General features: G+C 39.2%; 3 protein-coding genes across 4 annotated transcripts; 1 reads left to right on the top strand and 2 right to left on the bottom strand.

The window, feature by feature from the left end:
• Positions 1-116: 116 nt before the first annotated feature.
• Positions 117-5731, bottom strand: cnih1 (cornichon family AMPA receptor auxiliary protein 1). The gene is made up of 5 exons (XM_041060186.1): positions 5571-5731; positions 4356-4424; positions 1579-1691; positions 1255-1398; positions 117-505 (listed from the first exon to the last, which is right to left on the bottom strand). The coding sequence occupies exons 1-5, from the start codon at positions 5649-5651 to the stop codon at positions 478-480; spliced, it is 435 nt and encodes a 144-aa protein (XP_040916120.1). The 5' UTR covers positions 5652-5731; the 3' UTR covers positions 117-477.
• A 2370-nt stretch (positions 5732-8101) lies between these two features.
• gmfb (glia maturation factor, beta) lies at positions 8102-16575 on the bottom strand. Its single transcript, XM_041061266.1, has 8 exons — positions 16555-16575; positions 15050-15157; positions 12936-13032; positions 11844-11893; positions 11487-11536; positions 11106-11188; positions 10896-10969; positions 8102-10552 (listed from the first exon to the last, which is right to left on the bottom strand). The coding sequence occupies exons 1-8, from the start codon at positions 16573-16575 to the stop codon at positions 10481-10483; spliced, it is 555 nt and encodes a 184-aa protein (XP_040917200.1). The 3' UTR covers positions 8102-10480.
• lgals3a (lectin, galactoside binding soluble 3a) lies at positions 16369-21530 on the top strand. Of its 2 annotated transcripts, XM_041061295.1 has the most exons (6): positions 16369-16526; positions 16928-16945; positions 17034-17744; positions 19012-19100; positions 19522-19678; positions 20521-21530. In XM_041061295.1, exons 2-6 carry the CDS (start codon positions 16931-16933, stop codon positions 20674-20676), a joined length of 1128 nt encoding a protein of 375 aa, XP_040917229.1. In that variant the 5' UTR covers positions 16369-16526; positions 16928-16930; the 3' UTR covers positions 20677-21530. The 2 variants fall into 2 exon arrangements, with proteins under 2 accessions (XP_040917229.1, XP_040917230.1); XM_041061296.1 differs by lacking the exons at positions 19012-19100; positions 19522-19678; positions 20521-21530 and adding an exon at positions 18210-18565 and having other exon boundaries at positions 16372-16526.
• Positions 21531-22224: the final 694 nt, after the last annotated feature.

The following is a 22224-nucleotide window of genomic DNA, read 5'->3' as shown; positions in this document are numbered from 1 at the left end:
AGAATCTAATTTGCAGAAAAAGCTATTGCAATTCAGCACACAGCTTAGATTCTCGCAAATAAAAGCACATCTGAAAATAGCGTCTGCCTAACCTGTAAACACTCAAAAGTTGGTAATCAAGATGGAAAAAAAACTTTATTTAAATCCCGAGCATCAGAAATCACCACACCATTAAAAATAAAAAAAGGAGAAAAAAACAAAACAAATCTTGTCCATTCAGGTTTGTCCTTATTTTCCATAAAATTTAAACTATAGTGTTGTGAAAAGAACGCTGCGACCAAGACATTCTCTTAAAACGGGCTAAATGTTTCCAAAATGACACTCTGCGCTGTGTGTGGGGGTTCGAGAGTTCGTCCGCTTGAAATGGCATCTTGTGTTGCTGAATGGTGGTCTCCAGCAGGTCCAGTGTTCCAGCACTAAGATCATAGTGTCTGGTCGTCTACTGTACATGCAGGTCCTTTTCCTTCATCGTCCGGTTTAAGAGCTCACCAGAACATAGATCATTCTGTTAGAAACAGATGAGAAAGTGGAATAAATGATTAATTATTTTTGCACTGTTTGCAATAATATTACACAATCATAATTGGATTTTACAGTTTTTTTTTTTTTAATTGGGTAACTGTGATCTAAAATAGGGCCACAGTTTTTCTGGGGGAAATTTATTTGCTTTCTTGCCGTTAGTTAAATGAGGAGATCCATACTGCAATTTGTCCTTCTGTTCCTGAGCTATGGAGTTGAATAACAGCCAGAAAAATGTTTTTACAGGACATTATAAAGTCAAACTGAGCTCACCTTTAGGATATGAAATGTCATCATTTTATCCTATTTGACATGTGTGTGAAATTTTGGCACATTTAGCCTGTGAATTCTTAAGCTATAGCCAAAAAAAAAATCTTCTGCTAAAACTGCAAACTGTCTTTTGACACTTTTGTCGGATTAAACAAAAAAGACCTAACATTATATTTTGTTGAGGTTTAGATGTGCTGGTGAGTGGATTTTGGAACTTTTGGCCATGTTTTCAGTCTTTGTGCTAAGCTCAGCTAACCAGCTGCTGCCTGAGGCTTCCTAATAAGAAGCAAATATAGTTTTCATCTTCTCATCTAGCTCTTGGCAAGAAAATTAATAATCCAATTTACCAAAATCTAAATTTCCCTTTAATACAATTTAAGATCAATATTTTAAGGAGACTTGCGTCATTATGAAATTAGATTACACTGTTAAACCAGAGAAAAAAGATATGAAACAAATATGTACCCATAGAGATAGTAGAAGAATGACAGGAGATAGAAAGCCAGTTTGCACCAGCCTTCTTTTTGACAGTATGCCAGGATGTCCGCATTCATGATGGTTGTTGGGTCGTAGAGTCCTGGACAGCTCATCACAGGTCTGCTCATATACCTGCATCATGGTGAAATAAGTGGATTAAGTCAGGTTGTACTGTTTTCTTGAGCAAGTGTTTGTTGTGCAAAGCAGAAATGTCAGGGCGCAGAGTGATACAGCTTTAATGGCACTGACTTTTGTTAATGAACCAAACACTGTAATGAGTAGCCGAGGGATTCCTCTGTGTCAGATACCCACCTCCAGACATGATAAGCCAGCAGTGGTAGGTTGAGGCAGAGGGTGAGCCACTCAGCCGCACAGAAGAACATCACACAGAAGAAGAAATGGATGAGATACTCTGGGAGCACCAGCTGCAAAGAGAAACGTTAGACAACACTGTCAACACCACAATGAACAGTCAGTCCAGCTCCCTTGATCTCATAAGCCTGTATGTTTTATGGACTGTAATATAAAGACAAACTCTTTAGCTGTCCACACAAAATACTTAAGTGCCAAGTGTGGAGTCACAGGTAATAAATGTAGTGAGCTGTAAGAAGTTAAAGCAGACTGGTCAGGAGACAATTCACCGTCAAGTTACAAAGCCTCAAAAACGAATCAGGCCATTTTACAAAGAGAAAATTGAGCTATATAAAGAGCCAGGCATCTAAAAATTGCAGCTAGATCCACAGAGACTTAAGCAAAGGAGGGAAATACTAATGAGCTAGTGAGAGTGAGATGCTTATGCTTGTGCTTTATAGATGCATATGTTCTTAAAACCTCTGTGCAGTTAAGCCTTGAGTCAGGACATTAGGCCCAGCTTAGATATTGTATTTATCGTGCTGTAGGTAAAATACAAAAAAAAAACAGCTTAACTGTGCACTGATCTGGCATAATGTGTAACACAAACAGGGTGAAAAATTAAGATGTGCCACCTGCAAAATGTGGGTGCGTTTGAACACTAAAGTGTCAAACTAAGGACAAAAAGACCCCACTCGTTTGTTAAGCTGCCACAGTGAGGCTTACTCACTACCCTCAGATTAGCATCTGTGACTTGGCAACACAATGTGCCATGCAGCCAGATCACGTATCACATTTAGCCTTCATCACGCCTTTTGAGTGACTAGTTGAATGTAGTTAGTTTACTGGACATAGTTTCCAAGCGGATAGAAAAAGTTAATTAATTTTCCACCCTGCTTATATGTCATGCATCATGTCTGACCACAAAGGAAAGGAGAAACCCATCAACAACTTGCTCAGGAGAATGTTTGCGCATCTCAACATCTTTTGCAGTGAGGGCAAACCTACAGATCAGCCCACTTCCTGACAAACGGACTGGGCGACACACTGGAGAAAGACCATGCTGTGAGCGCTAGCAGTGTTGATGCAGCAGCCTGCCTCAGGTTGACAGAGTTCGAACTGGTGCGGGGTTCAGGGGGGCAGATGGAGGCACCACATGGAAGCCATGCATTCAAAAAAAGAGCAGAGGGTGGGGGTGCGGGGGCAACCAACAGCCCACAGATGGAAAGGTGAGGGGCATGTAGGAAGAGGAAGGGGGAGGGGTTATAATGTTTTGAAATCCTGCACTGTGCTGCCAAATACAAAACAACTGATCACAGCACAAAAAAATATTTGCCAACTGAGCTGAGCGTTCCTCACGCAAAAAGACTAGCATGGTCAAAACAGCAGATCGTACTGTGGAGTGCATCGTGGATTAGAGACAGTGGAATATGTACGTTTAACTAAATAGCTCCTCCTCCTACCAGTGAAATCACTAACCAATCAGTGGTCTCAAATATTGCTGAGCTGGAGAGTGTTGGGATTCTGCAGCCATCTGCTCGGAACCCCAGGTGATGTAGGTTAGAGCCAAAGACTGAGCTCATATATACAGTAGCTTAGTTCTGCTAATTGCTGAATCAAACTGCAGCCTCCTCCTAATATAGAAAAGTGAAATGACTGAGATGTGTATTAAGAAATGTATCATTTAAAGCTGAAATATAAAATCCAATTCTTCCAACACCACCATCCACAGCTCAAAGTATCCACTGTTCAAAAAAGCTTTGTTGCAAAATAATTACCTGATTTATTTTTACATCATTTCTATGATTATGTAAAATCTCTGTCAGGACAGTGTGTAAGGCCTGGTGTCATGTTACTGTTGTCTCAAAGTTCCCTGACTTTCTGAGTTTACCAGGAATTTACCGTACCAATAACGATAACACTATATGCAAACAAAGGGTAGGTTGTAATAAAGATCATGCATGTTTTGAGCATTTGCAAGTCTTTTCAGTTAGCAGCTATACTTTATCCATAATCAATAACAACAGATATTTTATTCAAGAGAATATTGTTATCCCACTTAACAAAGCTTAAAACATAGTCAATTTAATTAGATGAGGAAAAAAAAAAGACAAAAGAAAACAAAATCTTGCACTTTACTAAATACGTACATCTTAAAAACTGTACTTTGAGGCTTGAAAGAAAAATTTATATTCTTGAAATCCACAACAATCAGAAATAAATTAAAAATTACCAAAAAAAAAAAATCTACATCACAACAGTAGGAAACTGGGAGCACAGGTGGCACGTTGTCTAATCCCGAGCTGAACTCTGGCCTTAACTCTGAGATTAGTTAACTGAAAAGACGTTTGCAAACACTTCCCCGTGCAAAATGACAAGACTGCAGACTGAGTTGAACTGAGCGGGCATTTTAAAGATTGGTACAAACCTTTAATGCAATTTTGACTCTTTTAATCTTTTTGACCTTTTCAACTGTCTTTTTGCCGTTAACAAAGTGTAAATAAAAAAAAAAAAGCAGATTAGGAAAAACAAAACAACAAAAGGCGTTAGAGTTTGACAGCTGACAAGATCACTGAATTCATAACAGGCAGGTTATTTAGCATAACAGTGCAGAGAAATGATTGAAAAAGAGATAGGTGGATAAAATCCTAAAATAAATGAAATATCTTTCAACAGAGCATATCTGCATGCAGTCAAAGAGGCAAGGAAGGTGTGTCAGGTACTGAGGTGTCACTTACCGGATTTAAAGTGTTACACTGATCTATAGGATTCTTGTAGTCAGTCTTCAGCTCATCAAATGCTATTATCTGGAGGAACAAGATGACCACAATGGAACAATGAACAGAAAGCAACACATTATACTATATTTAAACCTAATGTGACATTGGGCTCAGTAAAATGGAACAATTACATGTGCCATCAATATCTGAGCATGTGCGTTGTACTAAGAGTAATAACTTCTTTAAGGGCAACATTATTTAACTGTACAGTCTGTGCAATATGCCATTTAATTATTGCAAAACTTTTTTCTCTGATTAAGACATGCGTGTAAAAATCTATTGTACTTTTTTTTGTCCTGTCTGTATTGTACTTCTTGTTTGTTCCATGTGTTCCGTGTGTGTGTGTGTGTGTATGTATGTATGTATGTATGTATGTATGTATGTATGTATGTATGTATGTATGTATGTATGTAAGTTGTGTGTGTGGTCTCCCTTATGGCAAAATAAAACCAAAGCAACCAAAACATCTGAAGTAACGTGACTTTTTGAGTTACGGACACAAACGTTTAGTGTCTCTATTGCTACGTATATATTCTGACAATAAAAAAAGAATGATGTTGTGAAACGAAGAAATGCGACATGTCAGGACACTGTTAGTGCTCGACATGACGGATGACAGCAGCATCAGAACGGCTTGTCCCTCCACGACTGAAGGTTGACGTTAGTTAGCTAAGCCTGCTAACTAGCTTACTAGCTTTCTAGCCAAGCACTAATCATGTGACGAGCTAGCCACGGTAATAGACGATTACTGTTGCTGGAGAAGGGTTAATGAAAGGTGAACAATGGAGAGAGGGAGACTCTGATGACACGACGTGTAAATAAAACAGCGCTTTAGTGTGTAAACCGCTAATTTTAGCTCCTAGCCAGCGGTAGGGTGTGTTCCATTCATTCTGGAACGCGGCCGTTCTAGAATGAACGTTCGCGTAAACTGGTCACTGAGCGTGCGGCTGTTTCCATGGAGTTCCCTTGGATACGTTCTATCCGAACGTCGAGAAGACCGGCGGTGAGCTGGCTACGTAAAACCCGAAGTGGTCCGGGATATGTGGCTACAAAGCTGGCCTACCCCCTAGCCCGGTGTTTGCGAGCCCTCCTCGCTCTTTCGGCTACGTCTATCGGCGCCGCTGGACTGACAGGCCACCAGTCATATCTAAAGTGGTCTAAATGTGTACTTACATGCCAGATAGCGAAGAAGATAAGCGCCGCCGTGAGCAGCAGAGCAAGCATATAACAAAAGGCCGCGAATGTGAACGCCATTTTTTCCTCCGGTTCTGCTTGTTGGTTCCTGGCTCGGCTGGCGGATGATGCAGGCAACTTCGCCACCGATTTCAGATTTGTCAGTGTGTCTTCTTCTTTAGTGTGTGTCTCGGTAGTTGGCATCATTATTGTTGCATTACTGCCATCTTCTGGAGCTATTTATGTTCTTCAGTGGTAGAGTCTTTACATCAGTCAAACTGTCCTTAATTTCCTGTGGTTGCAATAATTAACAGCTGGCTTGTTTTCTTATTTTGGGAATATTATCTATCTATCTATCTATCTATCTATCTATCTATCTATCTATCTATCTATCTATCTATCTATCACTTACTAAGTACTTACTAAGTACTTACTAAGTAACTAACTTACTGTTAAGCATGTACTGGCACTGAATGTTGTCCCTGTAATACCAAAACATGTACTGTGCTTACAAATTATATATATATATTGGTTTAACATATAGCAGCAACCCATTATATACAGTCATATGCAAATTTTAGGCACTAAAGGTAAAAAAAAAAGAGGCGTTCAGAAATAATACCATAAATAGTTGATAAATTCATACAAAGTCCATTAAACAGAAAATATTCCTAAATGAAATTAGTATTTGATGTGACCACTTTTTGCCTTTAAAACAGCCCTAATTCCCATAGCTACACTTGTCACTCAGTGTCTTCTTTCACTTCATGTATTCCCAGACTGGCTCCATGATGTTGAGATCAGGGCTCTGTGGGGACCAGACCATCTGTTGCAGGACTCCTTGTTCTTCTTGTCCCTGAAGACAGATTCTGGCTGCAGAATGAATTTGGGACCAATCAGATGCCTCTATGATGGTTTTTATGGTGAGTAAGAAGCTAATCATAAAGTGTCTTAAACCTTTGCACAGTATTGTACGACTAATGTCTTTACCCATACAGTACTTATTCTATTAATTATCATGAAAAATTGTGTTGTTTTTGCTGCACTCATGCTAGGTCTGTCCATTTAACTACATCAAATGTTCACAGAATTGTCAACTGGCCAATGTTAGACTAAATATGATAAACACATATGCTCATCATACAACCATATGTCAGTTTGAATACAGCAGTCGCATGAAAACAGAGAGGTAAACATCGCTGCCATTTTATTTGGACAATAGGACAATAGACACTTTATAAAGTATGGGAAAATACAAATATCTCAAGTTTCACTGATGCCATGAGGCAGCTGATTATGATACATGTTTCAGGTCTGTTTTTATTAAAAAGGAAAGTAAATAGAATAGTAGGCGTTTGTTCAGAGAGGACACCAAAAGCCAAACAACACATTTGCAGGTCACAGAAAAAGACTCAAGAGGCCAAATATATAACAGGCTCACCACACAGGAGGGAAAGCTATTAGATCCACAGGACGTAACCAGATACAGGACTCAAAACCAAAAGGAATCTTTTTCCACTAGATCTTGTACTGGGGAAATTGTTTATGATACTTGACCAACGTACAGTCTGTTACATCCCCGTTCCATGAAAATATATAAAGGAAGACGGCTGTTTGTATGTAAATGTTTTAGATAAGAGGAAGAACGCAGCTGAGACCAGATGTTTGAGATGCAGCTGTTTCAGTCAAATCAAATCAACTTAATAATTTAAGACAAATCTGCTGTTCTGAAAGAATACATGTAGCAGAACAGCAAATTTTTGAATATGTCATTAGGAAACGTCTGTTAAACTTATGCAAACTGTTCATACATACGTTAAAGCATGCACGTCTTATACAGTAGCTCTCCACATTTTCGAGATTTTCAGAATTTCCTTCAAACAAGAGAGCAGCTAAACACGTTCTTATATATTCACATCGAAGCCAGTACATTGCACATATTTCAAGTGAAATAGAAAGACTGTTTCAGAGTTAGCCTGTATTGCTTTTGTCAAAACAATCCTTATACTTCAGTCAACAGACACCCTTGATTTCAGGTTGATTGAGCATCTTGAAAATCTTAGAGGGTTTTAGCAGGTCTTAGGGCCACAAAATTTTCTTTACCCATAAAGTATAGCTCAAGTAAGAACAGAAGCCATTAGGAATATAATAATTACCCATGTTGCAGTTCTGTTTTTCTGCTACAGCAGCATAAAATCAAGCTGATTGTGTAAATCTTAGCTTCAATGTTTTTAGCAGACAGCAAAACAAGTGATTACAGTTATATCCCATTGTTCCTGTTGGATTAAACCTTGCCTGGCATGTAAATAAAAAAATGATTATTGTCTAGCATTTGTCATCATGATTTACATGAAATAGTGCGATTGTGCGTATACATCGTTGAGTCAGATCTTTAGAAAAAGAAATTCTTCCTATTATTTAATATGACCAGGATTATACTTAGACAGAAAAAAAGATGTCATTGACTTTACAGATTAGAAATTTTAAAAAAGAAAAAAAAATAGTGTCATAGAAAAAAAATCCCCAACAAAGCTTTTTCAATCACCATCTATTTTTCTCACAAAACATATTTGCGTCATGTTTTCATTTTGGCGTCATGGTTTTTCAAAAGACATAAATATGACCAAAAAAAAAATGTCAGACAAGGCATTGGTATGGTAGACGTAGCAGTATGGCATCATACATTATGTGGTGATTTCCTGTCTCGGAGCTTTAAATCAGCCACAGCCCTCCCTTATCCTTTTCCAAGTTTCTCAATAAGAGACGACACCGACGAGGGAATGTGTGAAATTCATTTGTGCCTATTATTCTTTTATTAGGGTCAGACCAATATACTGAGCTCATATTAAGCTTTTATTAAGAATCAGAAATCTGCTTCTCGAGTCATTCACTGCTGTTATAATGGAGGTTTCTCCCACACTGGTCACATAAAACCATTCAGTAGCACCTACAATGCAATTTTCTTAGATTTTGAGCGCATCTTGTGGAGCTTTTAACTGTCTGGGGCTGGTCACTCTGCTGTTAAGAGCTGCTAATCCTTTAAGTATGAGTAGATTTGGTTTAGAGTTTTAGTGCTACAATGCAGTTTTAGAGGATTTTCAGCAGGAAACAATGAAGAACTGTCATTTTAGGGCTGTGAAAACTGACAAAAATATACAATAGTGTCCATGAGTGTGTGGAAAGTGACACGTTTTTTTTTTTGTTGTTTTCACTGTGTACTCCAGCACACTGAATATGGAAATGTGCTGAAGGCTAAAATTTGGCATTTTAACCTCCATCTGTGTTTAATTACAAACCCAGTATGACAGAATACAGGTCAAATGCAACAAAAAAAAAGTGTAGCTGTGGAAATACTTAAAGACTACACTAAAGAAATTAGAAACTGGCACAAAATCTGAGCTGCTGGCACATTCAATTCACAGATATGAGCATCAGCCTTCAAACAGCTATATTGGTCAAACCCTGTTCGGTATGGAGAATGTAAATTGCGCAGACGCTGTCCTTTACCTGCCAAGTCTAAATTTTAAGCACAACTGGCGTTTGGAGAAGTCACCTCCGTCATTCTCAAAGCTATGACCACCACGAAGAAATCAAAGTGGCTTTTTACATCAGAATGAAGCACAACATTCATAAACACTAATAAACAGCAATAGCTATAATGCACAATATTAGCTAACGATCTCCCTAGAGACACAGTGACCCACCCCACTTGTACAGAGTAGCCCAGTAGATTAAAAAGACGTGTGTGCAGTGTTTTCAAGACTGTCATGGTCACTAGAGACGAAGGTTTGTTGTATAAATTGTTCTGTCTGGAATGTTTCAGTGGAAATGTTGTTTCCCGGAGCGTGATATCATATTTAGAAATATGCAGGTCAAAGGCAGAGCACAGTTAAACCCACGATTCACACTCTTTCTTCTCTGAAAAGAGATGAAATGATGTGATCTGTTGACGGACTCGCAAGGGCGATTCTGCGGCGTGATAAGCACCAGTTCAGGGTCTCTGTCAGCTCGTTCATGTGCACAGAAGAAGGTACAACACATCATATATATAATGTAAGTCTCTTGTCAAGCGGTTGTAGTGTTATTGTCATTTGCAGATTGAAGCAATTACAGATTGTTACTTAAATTATAATTTAACTGACCTTAGATGAATACTGAAGGAGAAACTGACCAAAAATTGTGATTGTTCAGATGTTCTGGCAGGAAAATCGTTTTTGACAACAAAAGGAAATTAATGGTATAAAGTAGATGTTTACATGACCCTAGATACACCAGAAAAACAACAAAACAAAATGAAAATCTAAAAGTAAGACTCCCTCAAATTATGAAAAATTATGAAACATAAAAAAGGTAAAACTCAGGAGGTTCAGAGTTGCAAAAAAAAAAGAACATAAAAATGCTGAGTGTAAACTAATTAAGAAAACACAAACCGTTGTTAAAATGCCTTTAAATTCTCCTGAATGAACATGCTTACGAAGGGCGGATGAGTACTATCAATGTCTGTTCACTTTAAGAGCTATGGGAGTGTTAATTCAATACAGACACATAACTGGCACATGGAAAGATTGTATGGGAGACAAAAGTAGACCTGCATCAAATAGTATTTTCAGTTTTATGCTGCCAGATGGGTGAGGTTTAGTTAGAGCCACAGACGTTGACAGTCACAGAAAAATATTCAAACTTCTGCGATTGTCCAAACCTTCGGGCAAAATCTGGAATTGTGATAAACTGTAAACTCCACCAAAGAGGCCTAAAACTGACAACAGAAAGTGTTTGCAAACACTATTTAAAACAGGTCTGGTACAAAGAGGAGGGAAACATTAACTGTGGTGTGTTCTCCCCCAGAGATCACACAAGTTGTGCCATCTGGATCCTCCTCACATCGCAGGCCTCTGGATGAGGTGAGGACTTTAGCGGAAGAACCCGAGTTTCTCTCTAAGCCATTCCTCTGTTAGGTCCTCTGTGTTTCTGATCTCAAACACCTAGAAAGACATCAAGCACAGCCAAGATTTCCAATGAGATTTACCGTTTTCTTTTAATATATGTGGTGCAAGGAGATTTCAGTTTCTGATAGTTAATAACTTTCCAAAAACTTGTTTTTGCTTTGTCATAGTGAGTTATTGAGAGTAGACTGATGGGCAAAATGCCAGTTTTATCTATTTACAATTAAATCTATAACACAAGATAGAGTGAAAAAAGTTTTTTTCAACATTTAATTAGCTCATTTAATACAATCATGGTACAACGTATTAATTACACCTCAGCACTACTTTACTACATCTTAGCAAAAGATAAGTTCATCAGTGTAAGTGAGAGTTCACGAACCTTGGTCAGTTCAACAGTTTGCACCAGTTTGTTTTTGCTCCCTGCGTACATCATCTGCTGCTCTGGCCTGCAGCCTGCCAAACACAAATCCACCAACATTTAGAGAAGTTTCTTCGGAGAAAAAGCAGTACAGTGAATATTATGCACCACTGTTTATGTCTGTATTATGTCTTTTAGGTGCTGCTCTAAATCTATAGGAGATGTTCTTACCCACTGGACTGGAGAAGATGAAGCAGAGGGGATAAGACACACGTCCATCATCATGTTGGTACTTGTAACTGTAGACGATAAATGTTCCTGGTGCTAAGGACAGCTCACATACTTCAGACAGTGAAGACAGAAAGAAAACACGACTAAAAACTACTTTTTAAATAAGACCAAACAGAATAAACTAACATGTAGACAACCTGTAACATAAAATTATCTACTTCAAGAAAACATCCACCTTAAAACAGTAATGACAAAAAAATACTGGACATTTTGCAGGAAGATAAGAACACCAAAACAATTACTTACAACAATTTATCATAAACTACAGTAATGTTACAGGCTGAGCAGATCATTATGTGAGGTCATTAATTCAAAGGATATCTTGGCTGTCTCTCAGGCAGTTCATCCTTTAGATCATCAGGAGAAATGTCCTAAAACAGAACAAACGTGTAATGAACAGCTCGGCAAAGTGCTCCTTCTCTGCTGCGGTGCAATGTCCGAAGTTACACTTTATCCAAACAAGCTATTATACGTTAGCATTTAACAGATGTCAGGCCAAAACAACATACAACAAAGTCCCCCTGTAAGTGATGTAGAGCAGTGTGAATTTATTTACTACAGAGCTCAGTCTGAAACCTTTTAAATTTAAAATGTGAAGGTTCAGTGTGAACTTACACAGTAATATGTTCTAATCCAAGAATAAAGTACATCATATTGAAATAAGCAACAGATAATTACCTCATGCTCTTCATCAAGAATAACAAGCTGCTTGTCTTTGTCAATCTTCACTGAAGGGTAAAAAACAACAACAAAGCATAACAATATTTAAACTGCATTAGTTTAGTAGTGGTACTTGTAGCTGTGACAGTAGTGGTTCAGTGGGTTAAAAGTGAGTTTTCATATTTTCTGTTGCAGATGTGCTTCTACTGGTGTCTCCGCCTTTAGCGTCCACGTCATGCAGACGCAGTAATCCAATTCAGCAGCGATGACATTTTGACACAGAGATGGTGGAGGATAAAGCCTGAGCGGAGCTTCATTTCCAAACTGACGTAACACTAAAGTGTCACACCACCTGCTGTATGTGAAGGTAACTCCTGTGTACAGCTCACAGCATCTCTCTGTCCTCCAGCTACACACTGTAGTTAGCTTATATTTCTTAATCTAATATTATGTTATTTTGATTTTGTAGGTAGGTTTGGCTGCTCTGGCCAGCTTTTAGTGTGGCCACTTTAAACAGCTGTAAACGCTTTTGCTATATAGCACATTGTATGTACTATTTCTTTTCGAGTAAACCCTGGCCTTTACTGGAGCACGAACACCCCTGAGTTTGGTGAAATTCTCCTTTAAATGTCAGCTGATAGCAGCAGAGAGTCCGTGAACAGAACTGAGCTTTCCCCTGGATTTCAAACTGCATTAAACAAAGCAGCGCGATTAGAAACTAAAATCTGTTTACGACAAAATATCTGAGGCAAGTGTGAAATGATGCAGTCTGTGAATTTGGGTTAATTTAAATGTTCATTCGTTTGATTCAGGAGTTGATAGAGGCAGTGTGTCCGCCTCCATTTTGTTCTGCACAGCAGGAGGCAGTGACCAATCTGCATGCTGTGCCAGCATTAATGATACATTTAACCCACAAGTATTGGCTTTTGGCTTAGGCTTTACTGAAGGAAGGAGAATTTTGGGTGCTGACCTAGTTCTGTAAACTGCTAAGGATTCACACTGCAACACAATGAAAATAACAGCACTCTGTACTTACTGTTTGATCTCGAACACACCAATAAATATACAAGAGAAGAAACTGAATGACACAAATATGTTGCCAGCACTCACTGACTATGGCCGCGTTGTTGGTCTCCTTCCGGAAACGGAACTCCCTCAGCTTTTTAACCAGATCTTGATCCACATCACACACCACAAGTGATTCACTCTGCAAGAAAAAAAACCAGACATTGATAAGGTCACTGAAATTTCAAATTTCACAGTGCCTTCATATATGTGTATTTGAAAGCAGATTAATCTCGATGCACTGGAAAACTTGTGCCCACAATTTGAAAAATATAGTTAAAAAAAGATGTGTGCATCTTAATCTATTGCTAAATAAACTGTTTAATTTGGCCTCAGGATTTTAGGGGTGTTTGCTGAGGGGTTTGTATGTATGGGAGACAGCTGCAGAGTCACAGATTGCAGCTTTGAGTGGCTTTCCTGCATTTTATTGCATTATTACCTGGGAAGCAATGTGTTAAACTATCTCTCTGCAGGAGTCACAATTTTCTCAACATTTTTTTCATTCATTTAACCATTCAATTATAGTTTTTGTAAATTTGATTGCAACAACTAATTTCATGGCTTCTAGTGTAAAAGAATAATAGGATATCATGGTAGTTCAGCATGAGTTGTCTGTATGCAGACTAGTTCATAATCTTAAAGCCCTGTCTGTCTATCACACACACCCTCCACCCCACCCAATTTCTTTTTTTTTTTTTTTTCCAAATAAACTCTGACTTAACTGTGTCCGTCTCACTTCTACTACCAAACCTATGCCCTTGCCTATTGTTGCATTAAGGAGTCCAAACTAATCTGCAGGCTTTATTCACAAGAAAAAAAAAATAAATAAAAAATAACCAGTCTCAACAAGATTTCATTGGTCTGAACCTGTCACGTCCACACACATTACATAACTCCAGCATAAAGACATAAACTCTTTAAGAGTCTCTGCAGAGTCTCTGAATTCTATAATTACACCTTCCTGAACAGATGGCTGGTGGGAGTCAGGATTTCACTGAGCTCTGAGAGAGATCTTTGCAGATTAAACAGAGACTGGGGTGTCTGTGGTCGGGACTCTAGAAAAACAGGATGCATAGGAAAACGATGAGGAACAGGCACGACAATAAAACCCGGAGGTGGCCACAGGTTTACTTCTGGTTTAAATTCCTCAGGAAAACTTAAACTAGCCACTTAATTTTTAAGCGTCTCGTATCTGAAGGTGAGACACTAGCACCGTCCTTAGGCTGATCGGCTCTGCAGAGAGTAAAGCTGTCATGACACGAAGTCAAAAACCCGGAGGGAAACATTATTCATCATGACTGGGGCGAGCTAGCATGAAGACAGCTCCCCGAACCGGGGCGTGTTGAAACACATCACTGCGAGCCTCAATAGTACAGGAAGCGCGGCAGTTTGGTCTTCAAAATAAAAGTAAGAAATATGTCCGATATGCCTGCGATGGTGTAGGCGATGCGTAAGAGCTAAATGCCTAAGGCGACATCGTCAAATGTCTTGTTTTGTCCAATCAACAATCCAAAAATTAATTACATGAATATAAAACACAGAAAAGCAACACGATGTCACATTTGAAAAGCTGGAACTAGTTAACGTGTAGCATTTAAACATCACTGAAAGAAATGAATGTGGATTGCAAAAACTCTTCCTCATTTGATCTTAGTGTTTGTTGTTGAAGTGCCTACTCTAGCTCACTGTATTTACATACGATGATTAATTTTACAAGTGACTGGAAAATTAAATGTTACTAGTCTTAAACACATTGTAATACTCTGAAAATCGTACACTGTAATGTAATATCCGTTAATGTATAAATGTAACGACAAAAATATGGAATACGTTTTATGTAAACAGTTTGAACAACTGAAACGATTACAAAAGTGACTGCAAATTACTATGCTGTCATTTTCACTGAACAAATACTTTACGGAGAACATTGGTTTTATTTTGAAATCCCCAGCCGGAAAACCATCATTGCTTTTCTGACTAACTTGATACAATGGGCAGAGGGTGGAACTAATGCTAAGCTAGCAGGCTAACGCTAAGCAATCTGCGACCTTACTTTTTCTCAATAGTCCCTCTGAACTTCACATTAGTGAGGAGCACACGCTTACATAGCAGAAGCGAAGATGCCGACAGTTGTCCCGCAACAACACCGAACAACTTACCATTGTTGTAGAGTTAAAAATTACCCTGAAGCTGCAACCGCTGCTCTGAATGGTAGGGACGCTTTCAATGTTTTTTTTTTTTTTTTTGTACTTCGCATCATCTTGTGACTGGTTTGGCCAATCCCACACAAGACCAAGCGCTCCCCCACCCTCCCCTCAAAAGTTGGTCATAAATCTGTCATTACTATTGTCCTACAGTTGTAGTAGTTTATTACAAACAGTTTAAATGAACGTAAAGCCCCATAAACATGCACATTAAGATTTTACAGTTAATAAGAGGATCTCAAAAATAAAAAGTAAAACCTCAGTCAGCCTTTTTTTTTTTATCATTAAAGTACTGAAAAGGAAGTAGACAACAAAACTGCTATATAAGCTATATCACAAAATCCTACATTTTTGTTTATTAATTTAACTTTTAAGTTTTTGTGAATTTGGTTGGATAGAGAAAAGTAAATTGCTTTTTTTTTATTTTAAATTATTTAGTCAAAGTGTCAAATTTTATGGCATTTAGTCTGTTACAGTTAGTAATACACACTAAAGAAGCTGCCAGAAGTTGGGTGAGCATTCCTTTTGATGCCCTGTATTCATGTTATCTGATGATCACTACATCCTGCAGTGAGTATCACTGGGTGTCATGAGTCCGCTGGGTCCCATGACAGGAAACACCATTCCAGGCCTTACCTAACTTACCTTTAATCTGCCTTTAACTCCTCCTCTCGCACGAGAGAAGACCTGATACTCTGCGGCTTGACCAAGCCTTATATCTACATTGCATCTGCTTTGGTTAAGCTGCTGTATATTCCCCCTTTTTCAGTCTGTATCATCAGAAAATACAATGTACCATGACTGTTGTGAAAGCATGTTAGACATTTGTCAGAAATGTCAGAAACGAAAAGATGCACTGCCTTTTCCACATCTAGACCACATCAGACCAGGTCCAGATCAAAAACCAATATATTTAGACTTGTCAGTTCTGGACTAGATTATCCCAGAGAAGCCAAAACACTCTACATGCCACAGTTTCAGATTTGTGAAACCTTTATTCTATTTATGAAAATACAAAAAAGGGGGGAGCTTTCGCTGCTTTTTCCATGTTTAGACCACATCAGACCAGGTCTAGATTAAAAAAAAACAAAAACAGAACACTATAGTTAGACTTGTCAAATCTGGACTAGATCAATAACAGCCTTCCTTAAAACATTTTTGTGTCATGTTTTCATTGTCTTTCTACTTTTATATAACTTCATGTTGCACAGTGTGTGTTTGCGTGCGTGTTTGTGTGTCTGTGCGCGCGCGCGTGTTCCAGAATACGTCACCAGCCCTTCCTCTTCAGGAGTTGTAGTTGTGCGAGCAAACCTAACGTTAGCTTGTAGTCCTGTCCCTCGGCAGGCTAAATTAGCTGAGTGGCTTCCACAGCTGGATAAATCATCGCTGTTACACGCTACTATCATCTGAGAGGAGTCCATCTTCTGGCGAGGTAGCGTGAAATATCCGCTTTTACTTACTTTACCCTCTTTTGGCACCATGAAGCTAAAAAAAAAAAGAGCTAACCATCTGGACGTTAACTAACAGTTAGCTTCTGTTAGCTAGGTCCGCAGCCAACTGTGTAACATCAGTTAACTATATATTTTAAGAACTAAATCCTCGTTAATGTGCAGCTAAAGTCAGCGTAGCATCTGTGTAGCTTGTCCGTAACAATATTTTAGTTAAGTCAGGCTGTTTTGACTCTGCTCAAATGGATTTTGTTGATCACCAGTCGGGGATGGAAACATTTACTCTGCTATTACTCAGAGCCTCCCAGTGTTTGACAGCTTGTTATAATCGGTTGTTATAGCCACTTTATAAAACTAACGAAAGTTGTGTTTTATTTTGTTGTAGATCATGGCTGATTTCTCGGTGAGTTTTTATTTACTGGTAGTCAGTGGTTAAAGGCATCTTTTATTGTAGAAAGTGAGAGTCACTTTCCCTTTCTATTCTACTTCAGCTGGCAGATGCCTTAGGAGACGACACCCCGAGCCAGGCAAAGAAAATAGGCAACACTAACCCGGCTGCCCCTGCCAGCAATCCTCCACCTCCTTCAAATCCAGGATGGCCTGGTTCAGCCCCCGGAGCTCCCACCCAGCCCTCCGCACCCGTTGACTTCGCTGGTGGATCATCTGGCCCGGGAGCACCAGGGCAGTTCCCCTTCCCCTCTGGTCCTGGAGCCCCAGGGCAATACCCAGGACCTCCTTCCGCACCTGGTGGATTCCCCCCAGGTCAAGGGATACCTGGACAATATCCACCTGCACCAGGAGCCCCTGGGCCATTCCCCTCCAGCCCTGGAGCCCCTGGGCAGTTCCCTGGGCAGTACCCACCTGAAGGAGCTCCAGGACAGCTACCTGGAGGCCCCGTTCCTTACCCAACTGGACCATTTCCTTCTGGCCCTGGAGCTCCCCCTGGGCCTTATCCAAATGTGCCTTTCCCAGGTGGCCAGCCAGGAGGAGGCAATGGCATGTATGGACCAGGCGGTCCAGGTGGATTCCCCCCTCCAGCTGGCCCTGGCTCTTTCCCTGCATTCCCTGCTGGAGGCTTTCCCCCAATACCCACTGGGTCATGGGGACCACCTGCAGGTGGAGGCTTCCCTCCTGCTCCTGGCCCCTTTGGTCCTGGCCCCGTGGGTCCATATGGTGGGCCTGCCGCTCCAGGAGGCATGCTGGTGAGTACTAGCGCTGCTTACAAATAACATTATTTTGCTTGCTTGTTGCATTTCTTTGCCAGTATGTTTTTACTCTGGTGTACAGTGGAGCATTTATCTTGGTGTCACAATCTTTGGGGTTCAGGATGGGAAATCACAACCAGCTACCAGTTAAACATACTTAAACCTTTCACTGTGGCTGTTAAGTTCATCTACACTCCCAGCCACGATAGAATGTCACCTGCTATCTATTCAGTGCTACTATAGTACAGGTTTTCTTCTAAAATGTTCAGTGTGACTCATCTGGTGAAAGGAAAGTTTTCCTACCTTATTGGTATTTACTGCACGTTGGTGTATTTTCTGTCAGGGCTGCATTTGGATTATTTTTCTCTGTCTTTGGCTCTGCTGGGGTGCAAAGCAAAAACATAAAACAGGATCAACAGATATTCCAAAGTAGTTATCAAAAAATGTATTCTTGTCTTTCAGCCCAGATATAATCCACCATATTATTGAAAGCAATGAACTCAACTTTTCAGTGGGACAAGGACGTCACTTCCAGAATCAACATATGGTTTGATTAGTGCCAAAGACTAAGTACATACACATATATACATACATGCATAGTATACAGTTAAAGCTTGTGTTCAATCTGCTGATGGGATGTAATGTTTTAATGAAGTGCAGTATGATTTAAAATGACACTTTTACGCAAAACTCATGTTTAATGTGTGAAGACGTATTTATATTGTTAAAATCACAGTTTGTTCGTTTATCACTATTTCCACATTTGTCACGTTTGTACATGATGAAAATTAAATGGTTTCTTTTTTGCTTCTCTGTCAGTTTGTTTTGAAGTCACTTTGTGCACTTTGATGCCTTGATGTTGTAATAATGCTGAAAACAGATTTTACTTTGACATTGTCTCAGATAATCTTTGTGAATTGCATAAGAGTGGAAGGAAGCGATGACTCATTGGGGTGTTGTAGTAGGAATGTGGGCAGGGTCAGCATTTTGAGTAATGTTTAACTAAAAATTCCGTCTTTATTTCAATGATGTTAAGTGCCTTGGTGTATATAACTACGTTCAGACTATTAGTGGTTAAATGCGAGACTTTCTGCATTTACCCATGGGGATATAATCATCAGGGTAAATACTATTTACATTTCCTGAATTTGCTTCATTAACAGAGTAAGTCATAATAAATACATAAGCATAAATTAAAGTCATTTCAAAATAAAACAATAAATAAATGTATTGTCATGGTCTAAAATGTGAATATTTCTTGCAGATGGTGCCCTATGATCTTCCTCTTCATGCTGGAATTATGCCGCGACTTTTGATCACAATAGTCGGGGAGCCCATAACTGGTGGAGACAGGTATTAACCAGAGTCAGTCTCTAATTCTGCTGCCAGTGATGCTTTCTGTTTGGGGAAGAAACACAGCCGAATGCCTAATAATAACCCTGCATCCGTCCTGATCCTCCAGACCATGGCAATGTTATCATCTTCAACATATGATTCACACACTGGTCAAACATCTTCATTGTTTAACGCACATCCTTAACGATGGCCCACCTACACTCTGCACCACTTCCTTCCTCTTCACAACTATTAACATGCTGTTTTTGACGATGAAAGGAGGCTTTTGTTCTGCAAAATGGAAAAAACACTCTTCCAGAATTAATCATGATTCTTGTTTTTATATTCAAGCCATTTTTATTAGTTATTAATTGTATTGTGTCAGCAGCAGCAACACATGGTCCCACTAATCTTTTTTCCTCTCTCTTTTTTTTTGAAGGTTCAATGTCGACTTCATCAAAGGTCCAGACATCGTCTTTCATTTCAATCCTCGATTTAGAGAAGAAACTATTGTTAGAAACTCCAACCTCGGTGGATGTTGGGGGCCAGAGGAGCGGGAAGGAGGATTCCCATTCGTTCATGGACGCCGTTTTGAGGTAAAGTGTTACAGTCATGGAACTGCAGCAAAGATTAGAAAACTCATAAACTTGAATATGTTATACATAATTGAGCCTCTCACGGTCCACCCACACAGGCTTTTTCACTTATTGTGGAGTGTGGGTGTGTACAGACCAGACTTAACTCCTGTTTTTTTGTTTTGTCTTTCTTTTTTTTCCTTTTTTTTTTTAGCATTTTTGCCTTTTATTTAATGGTTAAATTAGGACAACAAAAGTCCCAGATTAAACTAGGAATATGGGAGAGTTTAAACCTTTATTATCCTTATTAGGACAAATGACAAAATCAGGTAAATGCTCGAGCAGGAGACCTTTGTTCCAAGTTGTCAGTCAGCTTGATAGTGACTGCTAGTTTCTCTGTTGGCCGTTGAAGGAGGGGAGTGGAGGTGCGAGTCCTGTGTGTCACACACGATACTGAACACTGGTTAAATTTCCATTTTATGTTTCATACTACACTGTTAGTCATGGGTACATACTGAGACCTTGGCACACACACAACAGCTGGGTCCACAGCTGTCCTAAAACAGTACTGTTGTAATACAGTCATGTTAAAATACTCCCTGTTAAGACAAGCAGAATTAACAGCTCAGGCTTGTTGTTGCCTTTTTATTTTTATTTTTTTTAACAGTACCACAGGTTTACTAGGAAACTTTCAGTGAGACAGTTTATAGTATGACCGTCTCCTGTGTTCACCACATTTAATCTGTGTCACATTCAAATAAAAACTGTGTCAGCTGCAATGTGAGGTAATGAATTGATTTATCTGATGATTTAAAAGCAATTACTGGCCTGTCCTGACGGGTTTTGTTTTCCTCTCACTGCAGCTGAAGATCCTCGTGGAGGAGGACATGTTTAAAGTGGCCGTGGACGGCACTCACCTGCTGGAGTACGAGCACAGAGTCGGCGGGCTGGAGGAAGTGACCCTGGTGCGAGTCGTCGGAGACATCATCCTGTACAGCGCAGCCCCGAGCATGATCTGAATTTCAGAGCTACTAAACCACACGCTGCACAGGAGACCTAGATCAAACTTAACCACTGTATTTTTGTATTTGAAATCCCTTCAAATACTTTGATGCATTTGATGGAATTTGCAAGGCATAATAGTCAGCGGCGTGCAGTCTTTGTCCTCCTGGCACTTCATCATTTATCACTAAACAGATGGCAGATTAACCCAGGTCTGCATACTTTAATGCTTTTCTTTTTTTTTTCTTGTTTCACTGGATGACATCTCATTTTATAGGCAATCACAATCCAGTATATTTACATAAGAAACATAACAGCATTTAAGTAGTGAATGAGGTGAAGTTTATTTAATACAGGTATTTTAAGGAAATACTAATTTATTCCTAATGAAAATGTTGTAGGCCAAGTGGAAAAGTGTGACATGTTCCAAATTTTCCACTAGTATGCTGTATTTTGTTTACAGTACATGTACGCTTATTATTCTGTCATTTATATCAAGATCTTGAATAAGCCTTTGTAATGCATGAGAGTGTGATGCTGAAAATCAACTTGATCTCCTTTTCACAGTCTTATTTCAGTGCTGAACCCACAGTAGGCCAATGATGAAGTTTCTCAAAATGTATTTAAATACAGACTTTGATCTCCTCCTTTGTTCAGTATTAATCCTCCTGAGCTCTTGGGCTGGAAGGTCGTGTAATGTTTTACAAATTATGATTTCATGTTGAAGTCAAATCTAATTCTAAAAAGAAGTGAGGCTCAGATTTAGGTCAGATGTAGAAACGTGGACGAATGGGGTCTCCGATTTGTTGCCAAAGATTACAGTGGTACAGTATTTTGAGATTGTTTGCTTATAAATAAAAAAGGCAACAAATCCTGGCTGATGCTGCTGTTTTATTCAGAGTATTGCTCACTTTTCATGAGCTGCCCGCCTGCACATGTCATTAGTTTCCCTGCACACATTTATTTTACACAAAAATGGAGAAAGCTATTTCTCAGCAGTCACAGTTTCAGGGTTTCTAGGTTGTACCCCAGTGTTTTGGGCATATCGCACTCACAGAATGTATATCATTGCTACGGTGACAGTTGTACAGGTCTGTAGTGAATCAGATATAAGTACAGAAAGCTACGGATGGTAGTCCATGAAATGAAAACTATCATGTAGTACTATTAACCATAACCAAGTCTTTGTAGTCCTTGACAGCAGAACAATACACCTACATTTTACTGGAAAGAATCAAAATGTCATAAAGATTTCTCAATCCAACAATACAACTGTGTATTGTTTTCCTAACTCTAAGGTATTTAGAGACAACATAAAAGTGCTAAATAATAATAATGTAATATATCAAAACATCTATAGTTTGTGTTGTAACTGAACTGAGTCACTTGTACTTGAGCGTTTAGTAATCTTTCTTCCATCACTGATAATGTAATATAAAACTAATAATTACTGTAAGTGGTAGTAGCGTATAGCAGCAGCAGTAATATTACATCACATTCTGTGGGAGCGCATCAATTTTTTTTAGCCTGCAGTTCCACCGCAGCCCATCAGGGGGCAGCACGAC

The sequence above is a fragment of the Toxotes jaculatrix genome, chromosome 17 (assembly GCF_017976425.1).
Source record: "Toxotes jaculatrix isolate fToxJac2 chromosome 17, fToxJac2.pri, whole genome shotgun sequence".
Lineage (NCBI taxonomy): Eukaryota > Metazoa > Chordata > Actinopteri > Toxotidae > Toxotes > Toxotes jaculatrix.
This window is presented reverse-complemented; position numbering and strand designations above follow the sequence as displayed.